The 21,479-nt window shown below is 51.2% G+C and overlaps 6 protein-coding genes across 6 annotated transcripts; 3 read left to right on the top strand and 3 right to left on the bottom strand.

The window, feature by feature from the left end:
* Positions 1–3,504: 3,504 nt before the first annotated feature.
* Positions 3,505–4,365, top strand: CTRU02_205945 (superoxide dismutase; the record flags this gene model as incomplete). The annotated part of the gene is made up of 3 exons (XM_036723019.1): positions 3,505–3,576; positions 3,632–3,830; positions 3,884–4,365. The coding sequence occupies 3 exons, from the start codon at positions 3,505–3,507 to the stop codon at positions 4,363–4,365; spliced, it is 753 nt and encodes a 250-aa protein (XP_036585317.1).
* A 4,040-nt stretch (positions 4,366–8,405) lies between these two features.
* On the bottom strand, positions 8,406–9,908 carry CTRU02_205944 (uncharacterized protein; the record flags this gene model as incomplete). The annotated part of the gene is made up of 4 exons (XM_036723018.2): positions 8,406–8,985; positions 9,043–9,120; positions 9,173–9,669; positions 9,726–9,908. 4 exons carry the CDS (start codon positions 9,906–9,908, stop codon positions 8,406–8,408), a joined length of 1,338 nt encoding a protein of 445 aa, XP_036585316.2.
* Positions 9,909–12,552: 2,644 nt separating this feature from the next.
* On the bottom strand, positions 12,553–12,696 carry CTRU02_205943 (uncharacterized protein; the record flags this gene model as incomplete). Its single annotated transcript, XM_036723017.1, has 1 exon — positions 12,553–12,696. One exon carries the CDS (start codon positions 12,694–12,696, stop codon positions 12,553–12,555), a length of 144 nt encoding a protein of 47 aa, XP_036585315.1.
* A 1,047-nt stretch (positions 12,697–13,743) lies between these two features.
* CTRU02_205942 (oxidoreductase C4H3.08) lies at positions 13,744–14,744 on the top strand (the record flags this gene model as incomplete). Its single annotated transcript, XM_036723016.2, has 3 exons — positions 13,744–13,771; positions 13,823–14,261; positions 14,315–14,744. The coding sequence occupies 3 exons, from the start codon at positions 13,744–13,746 to the stop codon at positions 14,742–14,744; spliced, it is 897 nt and encodes a 298-aa protein (XP_036585314.2).
* Positions 14,745–16,492: 1,748 nt separating this feature from the next.
* Positions 16,493–18,266, top strand: CTRU02_205941 (uncharacterized protein; the record flags this gene model as incomplete). Its single annotated transcript, XM_036723015.1, has 2 exons — positions 16,493–16,795; positions 16,863–18,266. 2 exons carry the CDS (start codon positions 16,493–16,495, stop codon positions 18,264–18,266), a joined length of 1,707 nt encoding a protein of 568 aa, XP_036585313.1.
* An 881-nt stretch (positions 18,267–19,147) lies between these two features.
* Positions 19,148–21,081, bottom strand: CTRU02_205940 (amino acid permease; the record flags this gene model as incomplete). Its single annotated transcript, XM_036723014.1, has 3 exons — positions 19,148–20,216; positions 20,268–20,477; positions 20,534–21,081. The coding sequence occupies 3 exons, from the start codon at positions 21,079–21,081 to the stop codon at positions 19,148–19,150; spliced, it is 1,827 nt and encodes a 608-aa protein (XP_036585312.1).
* Between the last annotated feature and the right edge of the window lie 398 nt (positions 21,082–21,479).

Here is a 21,479-nt window from a genome sequence, read left to right as displayed (position 1 = left end):
GCTGGAAAAGCTGCCCAAGCGATGAACACTTGGACATGTTGAAACTGCGTTATGGCTAAATGGGTAACTGGCATATCAAACGGTGCACGGTAACGGACACGGTGGGTATCTATTAGCCGTCTCTCGAAAGCACTGACATTACGCAGAGCCTCTTACACACAAGTTTGCTCTGCGACTTCGCAAATGAGCCCCCCAAAAAGGAAAGTTCTCTTCCGGCTTTGGCGGAAACCACCTCATTTTTTTTTTTGGTGTTCGTCCTGACGCTAGGGCGAGGTTCTGGCGAAAGTGATGCCATGGTGGCTCTGGTCACTTCACCAGATGATTGCCCGTCACAGTTGCAGGATGAAAGGTGTCATAGGGGGGTCTGACATAGGACGACGGATTGGCCCCCTGAAGAGAGATTGGGCATTTTGAGAACGCCTGGGTTCCATGCTGTCCGGAGCTGGGATATCTTTCCAACTCAGCTAGAACCACTTTACTGGCTAGCCGAGGGACCCAGTTCAGGTGTTGCCTATCCGTAATCACATCGCCAATCCTATAGACGATCCTAGGGTACCCGTAGATTCCATTTACTGTCTACATGTGCCCGTCACCTCGGAATCAGAGCTTCTTGGGAGACAAGGTTAGTAGAAAAAGTGAGACCGAGACGCACTAGTGACGACCCCACGGCTGCTGCCAGGGGGATGGGAACTCAATCAATCGAAGTCAACGGAATCGTAAGCGATCTGCAAGGCACTGGCGCTGGGGGCTTTTCTATGTGGTCAGCGCTAGCAACGCTGCCTGTCGGCTGGGAGTGGCACTTTTAGTCGCTGGCCAACCAAAGCCGGACGCCGGACGGGTGTGACAGGGAGAAGGGGCAAGCCATTTGATAATTAGGATGCGACACATATCGAGAAACATTGGTAAGGTTGCACTGGATGTACATCCGGAGAAACAAATCAGGCGACGGAATGCATTCATTACGTGTGACACCGGCCAAAATGACTGGCTGTCACCAATATGTTTGCGACTACGCCCAGCCAGCATACTGCACAGGTGTGCCTTTCATCATCGATATTGGGGCGGGAAGTATGACCGGGCCATGACGGTGACATGAGTAGGATTCCGCATAGTGACTTCGATGCGGATTTCCGTACCGAAAAGGGAACCATGTCATCTTTCTTGGTACTAGGTACGGTGGTTTCCAAGACTGGGCGTTGGTAGTTCTGCGAGACAACGGCAATCAACGTGGACAGAATATGCCACATGGTTAACCAGGCATCATCGCACGAGTTGTGCCCGCCAAACTGCAGTTCCTGTAAGGGGCTTTATGAAACGCCATGGGAAGGGAAGAAGGAAGCCTAATTGCGAATAGGGTGGGAAATTGTGGTCGATTTGGTAGACAAAGTTCCCAGGGTTGGCACTGGCACCGATGAACACATTTCGTTAAGCCATAGCCGTATTCCTTCGTTCGTCCTACCGGTTATTGCTAGAATGACCAGGTTCATGGGTTCGAAGGGCTCCTTGCCAGTTGCAAAAGGGCAAGACGAATACGGCACCTTGCAGAAAAACGTTGCTATTCAAAACACGCCATTAAAGATTCCCTGTGCTAACAAGATGACAGACGCATCAGAGCGGGCGAGACAGTGCACTTTGGATACAGCGAATAGTCCTGGAGTGTGCCTTGATTCGCATTAGTTGCCGGTCATTGAGGGGCTCTGGCGGCCGTCTTTTGCAGTGTCCCGCTGTTCGCTTTTTTTGGGGTCCGAGGGCCGGGGGAGTGACGAGGATCATAGATCATAGGGCAGAGAAGACCAACTTGGGGGCGTTAGGAGCATTGGAGACGCTGGGCGCTGTCAGGTCGCAGTCACTGGCCCACAGCCCATAGTGGCCTGAAGCGAGGCCTCGGGATCCCACTGCGGCTCCACTCATACTCTAATCTCGACTCCCATTCCACTCCTCGCACCCATCCTGACACCAAATTCATTCATCATCGTGTATAGTAGGCAGCCCACCACCAGCACTGCCCATCCATCATCTCACACCAATGCGGCCTCGGCGTCTAAGCGACATTCTCGGCGTTGTGTTCTGCCCTGTGCTGACGTCGACGAAAAGGCTTGCAAATCGAAGCACCAGGCCCAACCAACAATATCATTTGTCCTAGATAGGTAGGTAAGGAAACAAAAGGCTGGGTATTATGGAGGTTGGTTTCAAGGGGGCCTCTACTACTGCAGCCAGTATAGGCTGTTTGTTTGGCTTGCCTCGCCTTGTCATAAAAAAAAAAAATGGAAAAAAAACTACGCTGCATGCTGCGGCATGCTGAGGCGTCGCATGGCGTCTTCATTCTGTTCCCCAATTACATAGTGTGTGATTGACCCCATCACCCTGGATTTTGCTTCAGGCGGCTATTTTCACTTCGGTTCGCCGTATTGGCACGTTTCTTAGATGTCCACTATTTCATTCCGATTGGTAGGGAGGGAACAACAGGCATCCCCCCCAGGTGACTGGCGCTGTGCTAAGAAGAAACAGAGTCAGACACAGCCAGCCGCTTATTTTGTTTTTGTACAAGGTTCCGATATGCAGCCCAGATCCAAATCCCCTGGCCCGTCTGCCGGGGCCCAACAGATTTGCTTGTCATCATGACTCCTGGCGCAAACTTCCCTTCCCTCTCGCATTTGACGTTTTTGTCTGGCAGGTTTTCGGTGTCTTCTGTGCGCTTTCTTCTCGTCATTTACGGCTGGACGGCCACAACGCCCAGGCTTTGGTTGGTGACCCGGCCTTACCGCAAAAAAAGCATGCAGGGCTTTCAGGCCGTGAGCTATGCCGTTACCTTTCGACTAAACACCTGCAGAGAAGCAGCAACACCAACGGCAGACTCCCCGCCACCAAACACCCTTGTCCCCTGCCTCCTACCTCCTGCCCCCCTCCATCATCTCTTCTTTAACCCCCCCGTCACACAGAACAGGCACAAGGTCAACCCCTGAACAGCAAAGGTGCCGCCGGTACGTACCTTGCGAGAGGCTTGTTTGCTTGTCGACGGCTAGGTGCCGTTGACCCCATCCGTATACGATGGATCAGAGCATCCGATGTTGTTCTTGCTCCTTCTGGCTCCCGTTCCTTTCTTTGATTAACCTGAAAGGGCGTAACCTGGACAGGTGTGCTAGCCCTGTCGTCAACAAGTACATATGTGCCAAGCGTCGTCGACATTCGATCGTCGCTAGACCCAACCTGACCAAAATCTCTTGTGTGGACCATATAAGGACCGTAGCCCAATACCTTCACTTGTTTACTGCAGATCTATCCATTAGAGTTCCGGTTTCGACCTCCGTTCCTTACCACACAATCGACCTTCCATCTCGGGTAGGCCAACCTAGTAGTCCCTTCTTCTTCGAGAAAAATATTTCCCCTTAAATCCTTCGATTCCGCCAGGGCTCTCGTCTTACAATCGGTCTTGATCAACAATTCTGTCCACTTCTCCACAACAGCCTATCTTTCACGTACCTGAATATATCACACGAGGTCACAATGCGCTCTCAGTCGATTCTCTCCATCATCGCCGCAGCGGCTCTTGGCCGTGTTGCCGCCCAAACCACTGGCGTATGTTCTACTTGGTCATCGTGTCCGCCGTCGATTCTCACATTCTTAAAAATAGGAGCTCGGTGACGCCACCGTTGTTAGCAACCCTCCTGGTTATGTCTACGAGGCCGTCCTGCCTGAGCAGCCTTTCTTCAAGGCTGGCTCTCTTGACGGTAACGTTAAGGGATCCATCGTTGCCTTGTCTGCGCCGGACGGAAAAGGTGTCCAGTTCAAGGTCAAGTTTTCCAACCTCCCCGAGGAGGGTGGCCCATTCAGTAAGCTCATGAACTATGCCCACACATCACGACCAGCATCTGACAACCTCCAGCCTACCATCTCCACGTCGACCCTGTCCCCGCCGATGGCAACTGCACCAAGACTCTCGCTCATCATGACCCTTTCATCCGTGGCGAGGCTACTCCTTGCGACTCGTCCAAGCCAGAGACTTGCCAAACTGGTGACCTGAGCGGCAAGCACGGCTCTGTCGCTGTCGATGGCTTCGAGCAGACCTATGTCGACCCCTACTTGTCCATCGTTGAGGGTCCTGGCTCCTTCTTCGGCAACCGCAGCTTCGTCTTCCACTTCGCCAACAAGACCCGCATCAGCTGCGCAAACTTCAAGCTCATTTCCAAGCCCGATGCTCCCCACAGCAACTGCACCACCACGACCATTGCAGGCACCGGTGCCGTCCCCGCCCCCACATCGACAAAGCCTCCCGGCACGGTTCCTTTCCCCGGAGCTGCCTCTACGAGTGGTGCCTCCTTCTCTCTGCTAGTTGCGGCTTTCGGTGTCGTCATGTTCGCGCTATGAAACAAGTTCATCGAGTACTCGAAAGCGAATTGACAACTGATTTTGCTTCTCACCAAACATTTTCTTCTCTGTTTCATTTGCGGCTAAACGACATACGTTATGCGGATTTTATTAAAGGTACCTGAGCAAGGTATCTAGGAGGGTTCTGAGTTCTTTTCCACCTTTACACCTAATGAGCAAGGCCGAATCCAGTGCGGAATATGGCAGAGCATATTTTCAACCTGTACATACGTTCCTTTGGTCACAGTTTTAGATGATACCAGGATTAGACGGGTAATTGACAAAAGTTGACTTACCATTTTGTTAACGAGTATTGCACTGTGTTGACTAGCGTGAACTCTATGAGCCTCAAAAGATGCCAAGTACCAAAGGATACGTATGCGCATCGGTGCTCGGATAAGGTCCTCGCGAGCAACAAACACCAAAGCAGGTACAACGTCGCATTGACGGGGATCTAGGTCAATGGATGACGTTTATCACAATGTGTCAAGCCAAGACGTCGGTATCTGCGTCCAAAGTGAGGTTGTCCCAATGCTGCCATCTACTACCCGGCGGCCAGCACATATTGCAGGGAACATATAAGAGCGACAGGAAACGGGGGTCAAAGTCAAATGACAGCAGCCATCTTGTCCCTTGGCAAAGAAAGCGTCGTCCGCCCGCGGGACCGTTGCGAACGATTCCTCGCGTCCGGAGATTTCCGGTTGGTGGTGTGTGGATGCTGGATGCTGGATGCGGACGTCAGCAGGGACAGTGCCTGTTTGTGCGTTCTTCAAGGTCCATGACAGCGCGATGATGAAACGTTGAGATGGGAGAGTGGACGACGGTTCGGAGGAACCACGGCCGTTTCGTTCCGTTTTCTCTCTCCTCTCTCTCTCTTCTCCGTCTATTCGGCCGGTGACGTCGAGCCGGGGTGGGGGTTTGTTCCATGGAGACTGATTTAGAATTTTGGGGGTTTTTCAAAGTTTGCGCTGGGTAATTTCACTAGTTTTGCAGGGGCACTTCTTTTCAGACAAGGGTCGGAATCTACGGCAAGTTTGCGTGCGATGGAAAAAGGTTGATGGAGTAGTCTGGGGCTGACGGTTCTGACACTTTTGTCTGCCTTGTGTTTGGAGGCGTCGTACAGAGACAGGGAAAAGCTTGCGTGCAAATGAGGTTTATGCCAGTGAGACCACTGCTCCGGTACGAGTTTGGACCGACCTGTAGTCTGCGAGGGGATGATGTTTTCAGGGCGGATGGTTCGTCGTGGGGATGAGGGTTTGACAAGTTAACATTCAAGTGGTTTTGGCGTGTTAAGTTTTTTGCTGTAGATGGTCAGACCGTCGTGTGGTTTCATGCTGTGGTGGTGACAGATCGCTGGCTGGTTGACATGTACCGCGGGCGCCGGCGCGGAGATGTGGGGGGGGGGGGGGGGGGGGGCCAGTGTGCGTCTGCAGCGCCGGCGACTTATTTAATAGCCGGTCATTGAACGGCTCCGGGACCGGCGATATATATGGGTCGTTGAGGAAGAAAGGAAGGAGACACACTACTCAAGAATCGCGCATTACATGCAACACATCTCTTACATCGCGCACACATTCTAATCCTAATGCCTCGTTTGTTTTCTCGTGGGGGGTTTTGGTTTTTTTCTTCTCGTTTTTGGCGCAGAGCATTCTCTACTTTCCCTATTACCCCACGGCTAGACCACCAATTGCTCCGTGTGCCCTCCTCAACGAACACTTTGATAGACCGTTCGAACGCCTGCTCCCCAATTAGCCTCAGAGTTTGAGTGCCGGCGAATTGACCCGTACCATGGCTTCTTCCATGCGAGGGGTGCCGATCGCTTTTTCGGCCAGTTTCTAGGGCTTGGCTTCTCTTTGGTCAGGGTAAGTTGGGGGTGGGGATTTGGGGTTCTGGGCTCGGTAGCCGGTAACTCTGTAGCCTGGTCCTTCTTATCCTACAGTCTTTCTTGGATTCGTTTTCTAGGATTGAATTTCCGTAAGGTCATGATGCAGGGCCCCCTTCGGATTTAAAAGACGACCGAGGCAGTCTTCTCAACTGGTTTCGAAAATCAGGTCAATGGAGCGCGGCAGAGTTTGCTGGGCCCCTGAAGGAGGGTGATATCGGGCCTTAACACCGACGGGTGGATAGGCTCCGCGAATGGAAGACGTATTGCAATTTCAACAGTCTTTGGCACAGTTTAATTCAATTCCTTGAAGTGCGGAGTTTAAAGTCAGGGGAAATCTAGAGTTGCGGGCAACTAACTACAACTTTGATCCGCTCCAGTCTAGCTCGATACCTTGATTCTCCCTAATCGGCAGGGGAGAATATTTGGGTTTAAAAGAAGGGGCAAGAGGTATATTAACAGTGAGGTATACTCATCTCAAGTTCCACGTGGCAACGTGACTCCAAATGGTTCTGCCAGCGACAACCGTAAGGGGATAAAAACCTCAATTGTCATGGCCAGCGTCGAAGGGTGTTGATGTAGCCTTGATTTGACTTTTGGTCTGTCAGATCAGAAATGATGGTATTCCAAATCTCAGACGAGGCAAAATTCACCACATACTGTAACGAGAGTTACCGTACGGGAGCAGTAGAGTCGATGGTTGTGGTAAGTTGAGGTCCTCTATGGTATCCTCGGCACGAATTAGTCCGTGTCTACAAATCTATTGAGTTCAAAACCGCAATAGGCTAATTGATTCCACCTCCACATGGAACCTGTAAATTGTCCACAAATAATTGGGGTTTCATACAGATGCTATAGCTTTCTGGCTAGCTTTCAAGCGTAGTAGTGCCCTGTCAATGCTCGTCGGATCTCCGTGTTTGGCAGGTTGATTTTGATTGTTATGCTTCGGCGGTGCTACTTGATATTGTGGCGGCGGCGGCAGAGTAAGTTTTCTCTCAGGAGTGAGGGTTGCTTTGTGGTCAGCACGAAGTAGCAACCGCCTCAGCCTGCAATCACTCATCGACGGTAGTAAACGTTTGCATTTATCCTTTCCCTGATGTGACTTATCAACTGCCACAAAGACTATTTAGAATTAATAATATTATTTTTGCTGTTTGCCTTGCCATTTTAGTGTACTGGCCATCCCAAGTACCAGTAATTTGTTACGGACATGGGCTTCAGATGCACATTAGACACTCAAACCTTCCAACGATGCCATTTCGCATCTGATTTTGTTTCAATCCTGAATCCAAGTTCTCCTGAAGCTTCAATACTCGGATTACCTGTCATAACAGGTCGGTTCTCTACGTGTCTAATCTTGATATGGGGCGCCAATCGCTTGCTTTTGAATCCTGTTTCCCCGACCGCTATTTCTTGTCAGAGCTATCTTATAGACAAAAAATTATATCATAAGACGCCTGCTTCATGTTGATAAAGATGCAGTGCCATCTTTGACTTCTCAATAATGACCTATTAACAGATAACGAACCATCAAGATGGCGCCCTTCTTGTTTGGTCATCGTTGGAATCGATGACCCAAAAAAGACTATGAATCAAAGAATACCGCACAACCATACCACTTCAATAAGTGCTCAACTTCCGCATGTGCGATGTAGGTCTTATGAAAAGATGAGGCGGCGAGCAGCGGGATGTGCAATTGTCACGGCCTCCATAATGCCAGATAAAAATGATACAAGTCAATGAGACCTGGGCACCTTCCCCATCATCAACGCTCACCCGAAAAGTCTGCTAGGTATCAAGCCTGATACTGAGTCACGGCGAGCAAGAAATCAAGCGTGCGTGATCTAGATATACTCAAGTTCAAACATCGATACCCATTGTTTTTTTGTACTGATCCCAAATCCCCTGCTTGTACACCTTATTTCCTCTGACCCAACTGTGTACGGCTTTTCAAGAATCATAAAAGGCTCTTTTTATAGTGTTACTGGTCATAAGTCATCGCCCGTCATAAGCTTGGGTCAAAATACCCGCCTAGAATACACAAGCCGTGTCCGAATAAGAGGACCGACCCCTCCTGTAAGTGCTTTTCCGCTGCAATGCTGCAGCTTGCCCAAACGCCAATTTTCCACTCGTGATTTTACATTTTGTCTACAGATTATTAACGGGTATAAGAGACATTCTTTTCCACCTCTGACTTGGCATGGTGATGGCCAATATGCTCAGCCGGCATGTCCCCCTTTCGAGGTACCTTTTCATTGTCATTTGACTCGGAGTCTTTCGCTGGCAAGACCTCCTTTATGGACTGCGAGGTGATTTTGATAGTCGTGCGGACATTTATCACTGGCCTTGATGAAGTTTGTGTCTCATTGGTATGGCTCCTCTGCCCAAGATCGGACGATGGGCGGGATTCGGGATACTCGTGCTCCTCGCTCTGCCTCTGATCACGAACCGTCTTGTTCAGCTCTATGTCAGAGCTTGTAGGGGATAGCGTGAGGTCGTCGTACGTCTGATTCGTGGAACTGCAGTTTTCGGAGGTGGTGCCCCTGGTGTTCGGTGCGGGAGTTTCGTTTTGTGCAGGGCGACGGCTCGAGTCTGCCCAGCCTGCATATGTCGGGCGAGACTGTTTGCTCTTGGAGCTCCAGCCGAAGCCCCAACCATGGAATAGCGGTCGCAGGCTGGTGACGGAGGCGGCAATGATGCCTAGTGCAGGCTCCATCACGCTCCAGATGGCAACGTCGCTGTCGAGAACATCAGCGGTTTGTTCATGTACAAAAGAGATCGACGGATGATCTTACATTGTCTCGTAAAGAAAGTCTGCTGAGATCGCAAGGCGCCTGACATAAGGAATACGTATGATTAGGGCAACACCAGCGCTGTAGACGCATTAGCCACGAGGTAGCCCTTCCAGGTTTTGTTTCCACTTACATCATGCCCATACTCAAAAGTACAGCTACCAACACCTTGGTTCGACGGTTAAGATTCACATTCCAGAGTAGGGCTATTGGTAACAACCCCATAACCCAGTCAGATACCGCGGAGACGACGCTGTGGGCAACGACGGCATCCGGAACGATGTTGTAGTTGATGCAGGATCCCTTCATTCCCTCAAGCTGCTTCCAAAAATACGACACCGGTTTGCACTGAAAGGTCATGATGCAGAAGAAGGCGATGGAGATCATGCAGACGACTACCAGGTTGACGTAAATGATCCATCGGTGGACTTTGTTGACGGCGAGCCGTAGAAGCAGGACGCAGATGGACAGTCGTATCGCTAGCGTAATTGGGGGATAGAGGACTTCGCAGATGTACCAAGCTCTCAAAGATATAACGGCTTTCGAGCGGATGAGTTCCGTGACATGTCTACCGGTAGCGCCTTCGGTGATTCCATGCATGGCGATAACTCCGTAGACCACGTACCCGACCTACGACAGTGACGTTAGCTTATATATGGACAATGCGGTCGATAACCAAGACTTGCCGTTGCGCCGAATATGAGCCAGTCATCCGCCGCCACACTTTTGACTATAAACACTTTGACGTACGCTCTGGCGAGGACGAAGATACTGGCGGCAATGATGAAGGCTAGCTGAACGCCAAACAGCTCCATTCCACGATATGGAAACTCCTCCTTGTCGGCTCGTTCGTAGATTGAGCTGTCCATGTTGTCGAAAGACATCAACAGTGTCTCAGCCATCCACCAGAAAGGTCGTCACGCGCAGCGCCATGGCGGCGGACAATAAGCAGACTTATAAAGTTCAGAGAGCCCGCCATCTTACATGGCACATCTGTCAACACGAACAAACTCAGCGGGGGTTCAAGGGAAGGAAATGAAAAAGAAACGTGGGTTCATAGAGGGCTGTCCGGCCGTATGAGTGAGCGGGTTCATGGTCCATCTGCATCTCGATGGGGGCAAGGACAGCAACCCGCAGGCCCCCGTGCAGGTAGACAGGGGCCAGGCAGACACTTCCATAGCACGAGTTCTGAGTGGATGAATGAGACCGATCAGGGTCCTCGACAAGGGCTGTACATGTATGAAGGATATTGCCAGTTAACGAAGTGCCCACAAGTAAAGGGTGGTGTCATTTCAAGGTACTGACCGGCCCTGTCTGCAAGTCGTACGTATTCTGAAAGAGAAGACAACCCACAACTGGAGATAAGAAACCCCCACACAATGGTAATGGGGTTTAGGTTTGATGGGGAAAGTTTACTAGCACGCGAGTTCAGATGAACCCAGCCGTGTTGCCGGACAAACAAACCAGAACTAGAATATTGTATCCCTTGGAAGGCGGAGGGTCCGGAAAGTTACCTCTGATGAGTCTGGATTACAGATCTTCGCGACTTTGAGGAGGGTTCAAGGGACGATCGCGTTCTGGTAGAAACATTCTGGCCGGCCATAAGAATACTCCGAACCCATTGCTGGTTTATTCAGGGACGACCAATGCTGATTTAGCCCATGACAGCCTTTAGTTTAAGGACCTGGCTTGACTCGCAATTTGACCCTAGTATTCGGATTCGGGTCTGAAAGCCCAAACTAGACGAAAACTGATCACGATCATGCCCCTCGTGGCCGATTGCCGAGGTTCAACATGTCACCTTCTGGAAACACAGAGTCATCGTGCAGTACCGATGATGTCTTGGACATCACCTAAGATCGTCAGCATAACGGTGACGAGATGGTGGCGATCCTCGAACGATCCGATAAGTCGCCAATGTGCTTTGGCCTTCAAATTCCACGAGAAAAGAAACGACGAGGTAGCCACACAATGCCCTCGCGTATTAGAAAACCCTACTTCGCGGTAAACGTCTTATTGCAAAACTCTTCGTTTATTAAATGAGTGCTGAGTGAGCTTGCGGATAGACTCATCCGATCTCAACGGTCAAGCCATTTGTGCCCCATCGATACGACCCACTCCGAAACATAATTATATTGTCTCCGAGGGTTTTGCTGCTCGAAATCTCTCGCAGGGCTGCTGTTCAACCCTGAAAGGAACAGCAAAAAGACCGGTCCAGAGGTGGACTTCAAACTCAGAGTAACAACGAGATTGCTACTTTCTATGTTAGGAAACACAATTGACCCCAGACGGGCAGTCAAAGCCGCATTGCCGGCAGGGTTTGCTGTCGTACGATTCTGGGAAAGTGAGCCACGTAAAATAAAGTGGTGTGCAGATTGACTCAAGGCAAGATGGCGATAAGTGTGGGTCATCCACCACAAATCGTAGTGACGACCTGTGCCTGGTTCTCAACCTTCCCCGCCGCAGCTTCCGAAGCGCTTTAGCAGTATGTGAGTCGCTAGAGCTAGTTAAATTGAACAGTCAACGGCAATGCCATCATGTGTGCAAGGTTGTGCCTAAAAGCAAATGTAAAAGAAAAGCTCAGACCAAGACCACACAATCCAAGTGACATGTCAAATGCCGAAAAAAAGGATAATGGGAAGACATCCAGGACTGTTAGCAGAAAAGATGGACTGTTACATTTGGTCAGTGTTAACAGACACCTCGCATATTATCTGAGGTTAAGCTAATGAAAAAAAAGAAAGCTGAGGTGGAGAGGGAGGTTGTGGTGGAGGTTGGCGGGTTCAGACACTTGGATGGTACAAGCCTGAGGGATCTCTGTTGCCATCTGATGGAGGGTCACCTCGCCAGTCTTCGGCGCAGGGCAAATGTGCCAGACGCACAGAAATGCCATCTGAAGGAAATTTCGGAATTTGACCATGTACCGCGGTGTCATTCGAGGCGGGACTTTTTTTTTGGGGGGGGGGGGGGGGGGGGGGGGCCTACCAGCCTTGATGGGCTACAGCGACTAGAGCTGGTGCATGGCTACAAGGCGGCAGATCCAGCCCTCAATTTTTTATATGAAGCCTACGCTGCAGCATGCTTCAAGATGTGAGACGCACATGATAATGTAACTATAAGATTGTCTTATAAGTAGATGCTCACCAGGAAGACCTGACACTACATATTCCCCGGCTGCAAGCTGCCATGTGCCGCGGAGTAGGCCGTATGATCCGGCTGACCATGACCATTCAATTTTTTTCTGGGCAATGCCTGCAGCTTATTCCTTTCTTTCAGGTACTCTCAAGTGACCAGTTTGAATTGGCTTCTTTCTTGTGCTGTTGGTTCGTTACCTGAGAATTGCTAAGAAAGGTGACACATCATTTGTGAAGAATCTCGATGCGGTATCCATATCCGTACCCTCATTCTTAGCCGATGTTCTAGCAACTCCGCACCATTTCTGACTCGGTCTCTTTATTTTCTTCATCTTGTTGTGTGCCTTATAGATGTCTCGCGGGAGCGGCTTGCAGGTTATCAGCCACGTTCTGATTTTGCCGGGTAATGTCCGGCCTGCTGTCTCAAGCGGACGAATAGGAACGAAAGTCCATATAGAGTGATTCCCAGTGGCGCCCCCAGACCTGGGAGATTCAAAGACCTAGTGCCAGCACATGTATTCATTCAATATGCGAGGCCAGATAGCCTGACTAACGCCTTACGCAGAGATCAGAGACATGAGGACATACAACAGCTCAAAAGCGCTGAATTGCTGCTGGAGAGGAGAAGAATCCTCTTACCGACCTTTTTTGTAATCTGAATTTTTTTTCTCGGATGTCAAGCCACGAAGAAAAAAGCAAGCATTCTAAACTGATGGTCAGATTATGACGTCTGTTAACAAGGGTACAAGCTCGCTTGAGGCTGCAACTGGATGAAAGGAAGAGGGGCGAGGGGATCAATGAAAAGTTAAATAAGGCAATAACGGAGCCAGCTGGACCCTTTTCAAATAAAGTATTCCTTGAAGCGGCCTGACCGACTGGATCCTCCGAAATATCCGATCGCGGCGCCGACTACGGGTACCGGATATGCGGTCAGCCCTGTGGACGGAGGCGGGGCCGGTCTTGCTGCGGGGACGCACAGACTTCTCGGCCAAATCCTCCGATTATTTTTATGATGTCAACGCTGCCATAGCATGATCATGTCGAATCAGTCGCTCATACCTCTGCAACCTTGAGTTGCGCAGACACTTGGAATATTAGATGGATGTCCTGGTCTAATTTGGATAAAGATTCGAAATATTTGATGGTGGACTTGGATACCTGGGTCCGGCGACAGAACCGCGAGGTGGGCGTTATCGTGCCTCTTGCCAAATGTTCTCAATAAAGTGACACAAAGAAAGTTCAAGTAGCTTCGCTATCTCATCTTTTCTGTGTAATCGTAGATATCTGCGTATTAATGACGGAGGAAATGAGTAGCGTCTGGGTCTAGACCGTGTAATGTTCCTGCAATTGCAGTCACGATGACGTCGTCAATGAGGTATGTGGATAATCCACCTCCCTCAATCCATCTCAAGGTCGGCTCAACAATATATACAGACGACTCATTCCCATTGAGAAATTTCAAGTCGCACCCTTTCATTGCTTCAATTTCAACGACAGACGGCACAATACCCATTTCATTGTATTCATCCATCACAAGGCTACAGATTTTTGTGTCGATATTGTTGTAAAGATGACGGACAAGTCACAGTTCCAGGAGGGTATGCTCGCCGACGGAATCTTCTGGATGAATGCACGCTAATTGTCCACAGGCCATTCGGTGCCAGTGACGGACCAGGACTTCCCAGGAAAGGAGGGCAACATGCCCAACCCTACTCCTCAGTTTGATCGCATTCCCACAAGCGATGGCGGTTCTAAGCTGTACCAAGCTGCTGGAAAGCTGGAGGGCAAGAAGGCCATCATTACTGGAGGTGACTCTGGTATTGGCCGTGCCACAGCGATTCTCTTCGCTATGGAAGGCGCCGATTCGCTCATTGCTTATCTGAAGGAGGAAGAGGATGATGCTCAGGAAACTAAGAAGCGTGTCGAGGCTTACGGCCGGAAATGCTACCTTCTGGCAACTGACCTCACCGACCGTGCCAACTGCAAGAAGGTCGTTGACGAGGCCCTCGAAAAGCTGGGTGGCATTGACATTTTGTTCAACAACGCGGCGTATCAAATGATGAAGGAGAGCATCCATGACCTCTCTGAGTAGGTTCACACCCTTCCCGCACCCCCTTGGGCTCGCTGCTAACACTGACTAGGGAGCAATGGATTCACACTTTTAACACCAACATTCACCCTTACTTTTACCTTGCCAAATACTCCCTGCCTCATATGAAGAAGGGCTCAACTATCATTAACAACGCAAGCATCAATGCCTATGTTGGTCGCCCCGACCTCCTCGATTACACCTCCACCAAGGGTGCTATCATCTCCTTCACCCGTGGTCTAAGCAACCAGTTTGTCGATAAGGGCATCCGTGTCAACGCGATCGCTCCGGGGCCTGTCTGGACGCCACTGATCCCCGCTACGATGAACGAGGAGGCTCAGAAGCAGTTTACCGCCCCCATGGGACGCCCATCTCAACCCTCCGAGATTGCGACTTGCGTGGTGTTCCTTGCTTCCACCGATAGCTCTAGCATCAGTGGACAGACCATTCACTGCAACGGTGGTACCATTGTCAACGGTTAAGGGTGGGAAATTCACGTGTCCGACGTTGAATGGCATGTATACTAGTCAAATAATCAACTGGCACAACCAGATGAATGACGTATGACGCAATGATAAAGATATCTTGAAGATTCCAAGCTAGGCTTTTTACTGATGCCTCATACCGCCACGCACTTAAATTCTCTTACACATAATTCCTAGAGTCGAGTCGCTGGGAAAGACTCTGGCCGTTGTGTTGGCAGTGACCTTTTCTTTTTGTAACCTCCGAACGCGGGTATAATCATACTATGAAGTGTAGTGCTCAAAATATCTAAATATGCACTGCAATAATTAGGGGACACCCACTGGAGGCGGCAAGACTAACCATAATAGGCGGCCCAGCATGGATGAAACAGGGATGATCATGAAACTCATCCAACCACAACTTGAGAATCCAGTAGCTAGCTGCTAAAGAGCGGCGGGAACAGCGCGTTTCGCATGACCTGCATTTAGAAAGGTGGTTCTGGTGCATTTTGTGCATATCGGTCCATATTGAGGCGTATTAGTACTAGACCACCAACTTCTCCTTATTGGATAGGAACAACGTCTCCTGTCTAAAACCGCCACAAAAACGTTGACCCCTTTATCTTGCTTTCACTGTTGGCGCGCCACGGGTTGTTGTCTAGACAAAGCTGCCTGACTGAGAATGTAGCCGACAAGCTGGCCAACCATATGCCACTGAGGCATTAGAAACCTTCATTTGGCCTGGCTGAAGAGATGGTCTTGCCACCAAAACTTTCAAGTGGAAGCTCCTAAACCGCTGCAAGTCACAAGGTTTGGGCAAAGCACAGGGTTAAATTTACAGAACCAGACTCAGTGACGCGATGAAAGTGAGTGGATATATTCGCGTATCTGATTGCCTCATCGCACCACAGATCTCTGGTCCCCATATTCGTAAATCACTGGGTACCTACCGATGCTGCACCATGGACTGTTTGGTTTTTCATGATATGCCATGACGCGTTTAAATTGGGGCACAACCCGGTACGAACTTTGACGTCGTTTCCGCTAGGAGAACAGCGTCATATTTCCGTGTCCTGATTAAGGCAGCGGGATGCATTGCGCACTGAGATCTCTGGGGAACTCTATTGTGGCGTCGTGGTATTAGTGCGGGCCGTTGCCAAAGAGTAACATCGACTGCCAGGAGCCGGAATGAGACCCCTTTGTCAAGGAATACCTACCTAGCGAAATGAACGCCCAATGGCAAGCCATCACTGAGTCCGGGGCCGCTCGGCCCCAGCTCTGTTTCTGAGGTACTATATACTTGGAGCGCATGTGACAAGTGGGCGCAAACATCAGGGGAATATTGGTATTGAGTACCCCAACTGCCAGATCCATCGTCAGTGAACCAGAATGGCCCCTCGACGTGTCGCGCTTTCCCCTTCTTCCTCACTCTATGTCGCAGGGCCATCCCTTCATTTTCTCTCTCCCCTTCCAGAACAACTCATCTGGTCTGCACTGCTTGTTTGGGCTGAGCCACCCACACGTACTCCATCCGTTGTTTTTTCTTCTTCTTTTTCACTTCTTCTACACTTGAGTGTCGTCGCCTACTTGCTCATGTTTCTTGACCATCTGGCTTGCTCTCCTTTCTTCTGTATCTGCTTGGACCCCTCGAGCCGTGCACATTAGCTGCTGCGAGACTCCACAAGGATCAAGTAAACAATCGAACCCTCCTTTTCGCTTCGCATCTTGTCGCATTCCACAGCTTCTTACCGCGAACCCTGGTTACAATGTCCGCCACGTACAGGCAGTTCCTGACTGCCCCCAACTCGTCGCTTCTTGCGCCGAACGCAACCCTCCTGTACATCACTACCACCACCTCTTATAATGGCCCTACCGACATCATCAAGCATCTCAACACTCTGCGCAATCAGGTGAAGAAGAAGAAGGAGGACATTCTGGATGTCGTTGAGGGCCGCGATGCCATTGCCGCTGAGATTGAGACCTCCCTGGAATTCGTCACCAGCGGAGGCGTCTATCTTCCTGGTCTCGATGACAACTTCTTGGCCGATCGCACCGTCCACCTGCCGATTGTGCGTACTGCTCCTAACCAACACTGCCCTTTTTACAGGCCGCCGAGCTAATATGTGAACTTTACAGATGCACGTTGTGAACTTCGACAGCGAGGGCAAGATCACGCAAATTCGGCAAAGCTGGGACCAGGGCTCCCTCCTCAAGCAGCTCGACATTATTGGAAAGTCTGGTCGCAACTGGCCCATTCGGGACAGTCAGGAGCAGATCAAAATGATAACCAAGGGCCTCAAGGCTACCGGCAAGGTCGCAGACGCTCCTGACACCAACGAGCTGATCAATCGATCCCGTGGTAGCTCGACCAACGCGCTCCGCGACCCCCACGCGTCCCTCTCCCTGTTTGCGCCTAGAGAACAGCAGGCCGAAGAAACCCCGGCGCAGTCTGTCGTGTCTCCTTATGCGGGCACCCGACCGCAGCAACGGTCTTTCACCGAGATTTTGGGCGACGAACCCACCGATGAGCCCAGCTCTCCCAGCGCGGGACGCGACCGTGTTGCCCCCAAGATTGGTGCTGGAAAGAACTTCCAGCCCAGCCGTTTGTTCGACGCTGACCAGCATGCTGAGGAGCCTGATAGCCCCGAGCAGCAAAAGTCACCCGAGAAGTTCTATCGCCCCAACCCCAAGAAGTTCCACCACTTTGACTTCGCCGACGATTCGGACCCTCAAGACACACCCAAGCCTGCCGACGGCCGCCCTAAGCCGACCAAGCACGACAGCACCTGGGGCTTTGAAGATTTTGTTACCCCTCAGAAGATCAAGCCCACAAAGACCTTGCGCCACCAGGATGTTCGCCACTGGGATACCGACGTGACCAACGACTCTGTCAAGGAGACCCCGCTCGCTCGTCCCGTTCAACAGAAGCCCCGCCGCGACGCTGAGGCGCACTTCGACTTCCAGGATGACGGCCCAGATGGCGAGCCTCGGCCCGCCGGACGCCCCAAGGGCAGCGCTCACAACACTGGCCTGCACCTTTACGAGAACAACCTATACAGCGAAGATGGCAAGCCTCTTCCTCCTGACACTGACCGGGCCCTGGGCAACATCACGAACTTGAATCACCGTCACAAGGACTTCGACCCGCACTTTGCCATGGCTGATGACTCTCCTAGCCAGGCCGGCCAGCAGCAACGTCCCACGGTCAGTGATTCTCGCAAGAAGGCGGTCAACATGATGAACTCCAACTGGGACTCATACGACCAGTCCCCTGTCTCCCAGAAAGAGAATGTGCCCGAGCCGCAGGCAAAGGGCAAGGGCGGCATCCACATTGCCGGAGATGGCATGGGTTCCAGGAAGGCTAATGCCGACGATGAGGACGATAGCCGCGGCATCAACATTGCCGGAGACGGCATGGGCGGCAGGAAGGGTACTAACCGCAACTGGCTCTACGGCGACGATGATGAGGATACCCCCAAGGCCATTCCACCCAAGAAGCCAGGCCTGAATGCGGCTCAGAAGAGCTTCTGGGACTTTTAAGTTCCGTCTTGACCGGCTCGTGTCCGTGATACGGACCAAGACCTTGAGGGTTCTAACTTATTGATTGTTTTTATTATGACTCAATGTCTCCTATGCTGCCCATGATTCACGGGAGCGTGTACTGTTGCAATATTGTCAGAGTTTGTCTTGTTTACTTGAGAACAGTTTGGCTCCACTGGCCATCCAGGTGCGTCGAGTTTGACTGGCTGGAAAACACCTGGAAGTGAAATACTGTATCAACCCCCGTGGTGGAAGGAGAGTGAGAGTATTGTTGGATCAGGGGCATGGACTGAAGAGAGATTGATAGGTTCCTCTGTTATTGTACTGCGTAAAGTTGCAAAGCCCATGATATCCAACAGAACACCTATTTACATTAATTCCACTTGCCTGCTTTGTGTGTGTGAATGAGAAAAAGAGAGAGAAAAAGAGAGAGAGAGAGAGAGCACGGTAGTTGATTCGTTACAAATACATACCAACGGCAATATGCGATGAGGGCAGATAAGCTCACGTGTAGACACATGAAATGGAGAACGCCCTGTTCAGCTGAACCTTGCATCACAAGAATGACGAAACCACGCGATTCTCAAACTGACGAGCATTTGCATTGGATTGCGCATTGTAAAGTGCCCAACAGCTCCGTATCATCGCCGCTCTCCTATTCATATCTATCTGGGTTGCAAATCTCCAGGAGCTGCTATACATCAGCTGGTCCTCCGCCGGTGTGTAAAAAAAAAAAAAAAAAAAAAAATCCCATGGCATCCAAACGCCTCGCTTTACTACCGTTGTTCATTCTACATTTCATGAAAATCTGACGCACAGATCCAACCAACGCCCTCCCCCCTCCCCCTCCCCCTCCTCGGGGATTATTGTTACCGGTGCGGCTAACACAAAAACTTGTAAACACGCTTCCACCTCGGCCAAGACCTCTTCTCCTCCTGTTCTTGGGCGACGAGGATGCTCAAATTGAAGTCGCGACGACCGGTGTTGAGATCCATGTCCTCGATGCGGATGTACACGGTACGGAACCACAGCTTATGGCCGATGTAAAAGATTAGGACGATCGGGAAGGCGGCGTATCGTAGGAAAAAGTTTCGCGCCACCCACTCTGGCTCCCTCTTCTCCCATCCTACAGGGAACGCGCCGACCCAGAACTGTGCGATCAGGACGAGCACGTTCATGATAAAGCCGCACCAGGACCCGAGAACGCCGACCTGGCTCCGGAACGCGAGCTCATGCAGACCGTGTCCCTTTTGCCGCCAGGCGTGGCGGAAGCGGATGTGGCACAGGCAGATCGATGCCCAGGTGAAGATAGACGACAGCCCGGAGATGGCGAGCAGCCAGTCGAGGACCTCGTCCTGAGCGTCAAGGTCCGCGAGGTAGGCGATTAGCCCCACGACGGCTGCAACGCCAATGGCTGTCAGGGGGCGACCCTTGCGGTCTACGTAAGAGAGGAAGCGGGGCGCTTGTTGTTGGTCTGCCAAGGCAGCAAGGGTTCTAGACGAACCGAAGACAGCAGAGTTGCCTACAGATAGAACGGCGATGAGAATGACAGCGTTCATGACGGAAGGGAGAACGTCGATTTTAGCGTTCTCAATAGCGATGACGAAAGGGGATGTGTTCGCGTCAGCCGAGGAGGACTTGGAGGCTCCGAGGAGGCGTGTCTCATCGTAGGGCACCAGTAAGCCGATCAGAGTTAAGGCGACAACATAGAAGAGCGTAATGCGCCAGAAGACCTGCTTGATTGCAGTTGGGAGGGATTTCCGCGGGTTGGCAGTCTCAGCCGCGGCGAGGCCAACAAGTTCAGTGCCTGCGAAGGCGAAGGCGGCCGTGACGAAGACGCTGCAGAGACCTTTGAAGCCATTGTGAAATGCGCCCGGATCTTGCCAGTACCTGCCGCCTATGTAGCCTGTTGTCGGCGTTCCTCCGCAGTTGAGAACTATGCCGAGCAAACTTTGATGCGTCAGCCGTAAGGACCTGAGAAGACACCTGAGGGACACTCACATGAAACCTATCACTGCTATGACTTTAATGATGGAGAACAAAAATTCGGCTTCACCATAACCTTTTACGCCGAAAAGGTTAATAGCAATGATACCGACGAGGAAGACAGTGACGAATATGGCTTTCGTGATGCCCTTGTCCCAATACGTGATAGTTATAGATGCCGCAATGATTTCGAGTGGCAAGACAATCAGCCATTGCAAAGCATAACTGCTCCATGTCAGCTTTCAAGTATGTGAATTGCGGTAGAACGCCGCAGGACTTACTTCCAGCCCATAGCGAATCCCCATGAGGGGTCCAAGAAGCGCGTCGAGTAGGCCGAGAACGAACCAGCGACCGGGAATGCGACAGCCAATTCTCCCAGTGCCTGACAAGTGCAATACAACATGCCACCAATCAAAGAAAACGCAATTAATAGCGACGCCGGTCCGCCGACCTCGAGAGCAGTGCCCGAGGCCACAAACAGACCCGTGCCGATGGAGCCGCCGATGGCAATCATCTGTAGGTGCCTCCCCTTCAACCTTCTCGATAGCAAAGTATTTGAGGTTTGAAGGTTTGCGCGGTGGATATCGAAATAATGCACTCCGTTGAGGACTCTATCGCTGCCGGATTCCATATCGGTGGGCGAGTCTTTCGGGCGCATCATCTGGGCCGGGTCGCGCCTGAAGCTCTCCAGCATCCGGCTGAAGACGCCCGGCGCATCGCTCGGGTCGTAAATCGGTTCGCGTCGCATACTGTAACTGCTCCCGACGGTGAGGGAGTCTTCTTTCACTTTGAGCGTACTAAGTTCTACGTCTTCGTGGTACGGCGCCATCCCGCTGTAAAAAGTGTCGAGGGTGGGCTTGGTACTGGCTCACCGCTCGTCGCGGGGTACTATTTGCAGCTGCCAACGTTTCTCGCCGTATCAATCGTTCGTGAGTAGTTCGTAGGCTTCGTTTCAATCGTTTAATACAGTTAACGGGGCTTCAGGTGTCGATCAGCCCCATGAAGGACTTCATGCCTATCGATGACAAGAAATCGGGCGCTTTTGTCGTGATTAAAGGTTCGAAGGGCGATTGTACGTCGTCGTTTATTGTCGTTCGATGATGGATGTATTTTGAAAACGCAAGGGAGCTTCGGCGTCGTTGTTGCAACGAGAATCTGGCCAACTAAAGGGGTTGGGTAACTCGCCCGTGGAGGGAGAGGCTTATCATGCTGCGGCACCGAAGCAGC

Source organism: Colletotrichum truncatum (assembly GCF_014235925.2).
Source record: "Colletotrichum truncatum strain CMES1059 chromosome Unknown Contig_0003, whole genome shotgun sequence".
NCBI classification, from domain to species: Eukaryota; Fungi; Ascomycota; class Sordariomycetes; order Glomerellales; family Glomerellaceae; genus Colletotrichum; species Colletotrichum truncatum.
Note: the sequence above shows the minus strand (reverse complement) of the source record. Positions and strands in the feature narration are given on the sequence as shown.